The sequence below is a fragment of the Zosterops lateralis genome, assembly GCF_965231275.1.
Source record: "Zosterops lateralis genome assembly, chromosome: 3".
NCBI classification, from domain to species: domain Eukaryota; kingdom Metazoa; phylum Chordata; class Aves; order Passeriformes; family Zosteropidae; genus Zosterops; species Zosterops lateralis.
Window position 1 is genome coordinate 96852914 of NC_139764.1, and position 5425 is coordinate 96858338.

General features: G+C 50.4%; 1 protein-coding gene across 1 annotated transcript; it reads left to right on the top strand.

The window, feature by feature from the left end:
- Window positions 1–651: 651 nt before the first annotated feature.
- On the top strand, window positions 652–3230 carry SOX11 (SRY-box transcription factor 11; the record flags this gene model as incomplete). Its single annotated transcript, XM_083856131.1, has 1 exon — window positions 652–3230. One exon carries the CDS (start codon window positions 652–654, stop codon window positions 1861–1863), a length of 1212 nt encoding a protein of 403 aa, XP_083712257.1. The 3' UTR covers window positions 1864–3230.
- Between the last annotated feature and the right edge of the window lie 2195 nt (window positions 3231–5425).

The following is a 5425-nucleotide window of genomic DNA, read 5'->3' on the forward strand; positions in this document are numbered from 1 at the left end:
CGGCACACGGGGGAGCCACCGCCGCCCCGCCCCTCACCGCACCGCACCGCTACGCGCCCCGCGGCGGAGGCTGGCGGGCGAAGCCCACCACGGCGGCACTGCCGACCCCCGGGCCGGGCCAGGCCGGGCCGGGCCCGCCGGGAGCCGCGGAGCGCCGGCAGGACCTCCAAGGGCAGGACCTCCACGGGCAGGACCTCCGCCCGCGGCCGCCCCCCGCGCGGGGGTGTGTCGGCTCGCGGCGGGGTGGGCGTGGCGGCGGGCGGCGCCGAGCGGCGCCATTGGCCGGCGGCGGCGGTGATGTCACCCCATATGAGGCGCTGATAACGCGCGGGGCGCGGAGCCGGGAGTTTCGCAGATCGGGCAGCGCGCGCAGGGCGGGCGGCGGCGCGAGGCCGGGGACGGGCACAGCGCGCGCCCAGCGCTCCAGCCCAGCCGCGCCCGACCCGGCCCGGCCCGGCCCCACCGCCGGCCTCGGGAGCGGCACCGACACAGCCCCGGCCACAGCCCCGGCCCCGGCCCGCCCGGGCCCGCCTCGCCGCGCCGAGCAGCTCGGGCGGCTCGCAGCAGGGGCAAGGTGCGGCGGTGGGAGGGGGCGGCGGCGGAGCGGCTTTGTTGGCTCGGAGGGGAGCGGCGCCGCGGCGAGAGCCCACCATGGTGCAGCAGGCGGAGAGCGCGGAGGCGGAGAGCAACCTGCCCCGGGAGGCGATGGACACCGAGGAGGGCGAGTTCATGGCTTGCAGCCCCGTCGCTTTGGACGAGAGCGACCCGGACTGGTGCAAAACGGCGTCGGGGCACATCAAGAGACCGATGAACGCCTTCATGGTGTGGTCCAAGATCGAGCGGAGAAAAATCATGGAGCAGTCCCCGGACATGCACAACGCGGAGATCTCCAAGCGCTTGGGCAAGCGGTGGAAAATGCTGAAGGACAGCGAGAAGATCCCTTTCATCCGGGAGGCGGAGAGGCTGCGGCTCAAGCACATGGCCGATTACCCCGACTACAAGTACCGTCCCAGGAAAAAGCCCAAAATGGACCCGTCGGCCAAGCCCAACGCCAGCCAAAGTCCCGAGAAAAACGCGCCCGCCGGCAGCGGCGGCAGCAAGAGCGCCAAGAGCTCCGGCAAGAAGTGCAGCAAGCTGAAAGCCTCCTCCGGCTCCTCGCCCCCCAAGCCGGGAGCCAAAGCCGCCCACCACGGGGACTACGCGGGGGACGAGTACGTCTTCGGCACGCTGAAAGTGAGCAGCAAGACGGTCAAGTGCGTCTTCATGGACGAGGAGGAGGATGAGGAGGAGGACGAGGACGAGCTGCAGCTGCGGATCAAGCAGGAGGCGGAGGAGGAGGACGAGGACGAGGAGCCGGGGCCGCAGCAGCTGCGGCGGTACAACGTGGCCAAAGTGCCGGCCAGCCCCACCTTGAGCTCCTCGGCGGAGTCCACCGAGGGGGCCAGCCTGTACGAGGAGGTGCGGGGCGGCGCCGCGGCGGCGGGCGGCGGCAGCAGACTCTACTACAGCTTCAAGAACATCACCAAGCAGGGCCCGCCGCCGCCGCAGCAGCCGCCCGGCCTCTCCCCGGCCTCCTCCCGCTCCATCTCCACCTCGTCGGCCGGCAGCGAGGAGGCGGACGACCTGCTCTTCGACCTCAGCCTCAACTTCTCGCAGCACGGCCACGCCGCCGCCGAGCTGGGGGCGGGCGCCGCCGCCGGGAACCTCTCCCTGTCGCTGGTGGACAAGGACCTGGACTCCTTCAGCGAGGGCAGCCTCGGCTCACACTTCGAATTCCCCGACTACTGTACCCCGGAGCTGAGCGAGATGATCGCGGGCGACTGGCTGGAAGCGAACTTCTCCGACCTGGTGTTCACGTACTGAGCGGGGGCGGCGAGAGCGGCGGAGCTGGAGCCACGCCACGCCGGCGGCAGTGATGATGATGATGATGATCATGATAATGATTAAAAAAAAAAATAAGTCTTGTTTTCTTTTAAAAAATCTCGAAGTTAGTTCCGAGCCCGGGAGTTGTGATTTTAATTTTTTTATTATTTTATTTTTGTGGTTTTTTTAATTTTTATTACGTTTGGTGATCACAACAACAACAGCAAAGGCAAATGGGACTGGGGGAAAAATGATACAGAAGGCGCTGTTTGAAGCTTGTCGGTCTCTGATTGAAGTCTGGAAGATGGTCTGCAAAGAAGTCTTTTGGCAGCACAACTGTTACTCAAGGGGGTTTGTGGATTTTTATTTTTTTTTTTTTCCCGTGAGAGATCTTAATGAATTGTTATGATTTTTTTTTTGTTGTTGTTATTTCTGAAAGGGACCATTGCAACTTTTTTTAGAGGGAGAAAACTGATGTCTTCTATGCATCCGATTCTTAACAAAGCTGCAGGGAGCTTGAAAAAATGCAGACTGTACAAACGCTTACAAATAACTGAACTGACTTAAGATCAGAGTTTACTTTTCAGATCAAATTGTTTATGGTTTTACAAATGTGATTTCTACTTGCCAACTTTTTTTTTTTTTGTAACTTGTTCCCTTATACCTCCTTGATTGAATACCAGACAGCCTAGACCTCAGTACAAAAAGGTATTGAAACATTTTTGATACATAACAGACCTCAGTCTTTTTTAAAAATTAATATATTTTCAGGCGTATTTTTGTACAGTGAAAAGGGAACATTCTTGCTGTGTTTTTTCAGTAAGACTTTTCAGGCACTTCTTCCCTTTTATTTTCTTTGTTTTTCTCTGTTTTTAGCATGCAAGTTTGTTGGTACGTTACGTCCTGGTTTTAAAAGGATTAAAATTTTAAAAAATAATCCTTGCATCTAAAGGCCTTGTGGTTAAAAAAAAAAAGAAACAAACACTTTTTTTGTACAGCTATAGTTCAGATTTGTTCAATATTTGTAGGTAAAGATTTATTGAAAATGGTGATATAGACCTCAGAGCTGTTATCTTAGTTTAAAAGATTGTATATGTACTGTACTATAGTAGGATTTTATGTATCTCATACGCTGTGATATGTGGATGGGGCCCCAGATGGAAGGTATGAAACTGGATTCTCGATTTTAGCAAAAAAAAAAAAAAAAAAAGAAAGAAAGAAAAAAGGCACATAGTTTAAAAAGTTTCTCATGTTGTGCAATATAATCTAAAGTACAGACCATCTGCATATTTTGTAGCAAATGATGGCAAAAGCAGACTTGTGCACTGTCAACATCATAGCCTGTTTTTTTTGGTTTTTTTTTTTTTTTTTTTAATGCTGAAAGTCTGTATCTTTACAATTTTAATAAATCAGCTGGAACTGATAGAAACTCGTATCGCCATTAGTGTCTGTAGCAGTGACGCTGGAGATGCCGTGCTGTCAGCCCTGGCCGCGGAGGAGCGGTAGCTGTAGCTCTTGTGCTTGACCGGGGCTGGGGGGGAGAGTCAGGGCTGCTTCGCTTCTTTTTTCCCCCCTCTCCTCTCGTGCTTTTTTCCCACCGGCTTTGCTCCGCGGGGCCGGGGTTTGCTTGCTGCGGGCCGCTCCGGGCAGCTCAGGCGGGCTCGCCCCGGCTGTTCTGGGCTCTGCCGCCGGCGGGGACAGAGGGAGAGGGAGAGTCCCGGGGCCGCTCTCCGGGCGGGGGGCGCGCCGGGCCGGGGCCGCTCTGGGCGCTGCCGGGAAGGCGGCTCGGCCCCCTGCTTCTCCCGGGCTCTGCCCTCTGGGCTTTTTCCTCCCCCGCTCCCGTTAGTGGTGAATAGCCCGGGCCAGACCCGAGGTGGGGATGCTGAGGGTAGCGGTGCTGCATCTCCTCCGCCCCGGGCAGCGCTCGGCCTCTCCGGAGAGCCGCCCGCCGCTCCGGGCAGGCAGGGCAGGGGAAGGGGGGTACGAGCTTCGGCTGTAGGCGAGCAGACTTTGACAGTGTGCTTTTTTTTTTTTTTTTTTTTTTTTTTTTTTTTTTTTTTTAAACTTTTATTTCATTTTTTTGACTTTAGAAGCCATCGGATTTCAGTTGCGTGCTCTGAAATAGCTGCTGATGGCAATAAACAGACTCACGAGGTGGAAACTTGTTTCTCAAGAAGTTTACTTTTTTATCTGATAGGCATTGGTAAATTATTACTACTTTTTTTTTTTTTTTCTTTTTTTTCTCCGCTAATTATTGATCCAGCTGTTTACAGGGACAATTCACTGTGCTGGTATTTTGGTGGCAACCACTGCTACAGGCTTTCAGACTTGCTGAAATGAAAATCCTGCATACGCATTTGTAAGGCATAATAAAACATAACATTAAAACCTGCATGCATGTTATGTTTAATCAAAGACAACTCTTAGGCATTTAAGTGGTGAGATATCTTACTTTAGGTTAGTTAAACTGGTAGTAAAATGATTAATATAATCTGATCTCTTTCTAATAATAATAATAATAAAACACTCATGATTCTAAATAAAAGTTGTTTGGCCTAAATCTTTGCTATCAGAAAAGAGATATAGCATATCTGGGAACTCAAATTCATGTCTTGCATTGTGATAATTCTTTATGAGAAACTGTGTTTTAAAACAAACTTAATTCAATATACAAGATATCCTTGGCAATGGATAGTCCTCAATAAAACAGAGTTTCTTGAATTTTCAGTTTTTGGTCTCAAATGATTAGTGTGTTCTCCATGTAATAACTTAGAAATCAGATTGAAAACAAATGACATTTATCTCTTCTAAGGCAAAAGACTGAAAGAAAATAGATACACTGAAGTGCTCTAGCCTAGCCATTCACTATCCTGCTATCAAAAATCCCATTTTGGGCTAGGGTGATGGAGTAAGTTGATCAGGTTCTAAATCTTAAAACTGAGCCAAAATTCTCTTAGCAATTCTTCAAGCTATCATGAGGATAGGGTGACTTGTTCTTTCTGTCCCTTTCTTCTGATATGCATCCTTGTTTATTAAAGTGATAATAGGCAGTGTCATTAAACATTTGTGCTTTACAGATGTTCAATGAGTTATGAATGATTATGGTCAAATACAGGCTGCATTTGGTTTGCATTGTAATAAGGTCTGTGTCTCAGCCTACAAAAGTTTTAACTTGCATATATTTTTGGAAGCTGTTTTTAAAATTACCATTTAAAATATTACTCAAGGATAGCTGATTTAGATAATCCAATTAAAGAGCAGTCAGGCATATTTTAAAAGAGCAACAGGTCTACTTTAGTCAAAGAATATAATACCCACTCAGAAGTATATCTTTTCTTTCTTCTAAATGGGAATTTGGCTGTACTTTATCAGAGGAATATTTTGAGTGAAGGTGTATGGTGCAGGGAAACAATTTTTTTTTGGCCAAACACTTGAGTTACTTTTATTTTAGAGTTTATTATTGCATATTGTTCAAGGAAAGATTAGGTAGTGTTCAGTTTAAGTCAGAACTTAAGCAGAACTCGGTGTTAGGGCTGAAGTTTGATGCTGTTGAATGCCTAAG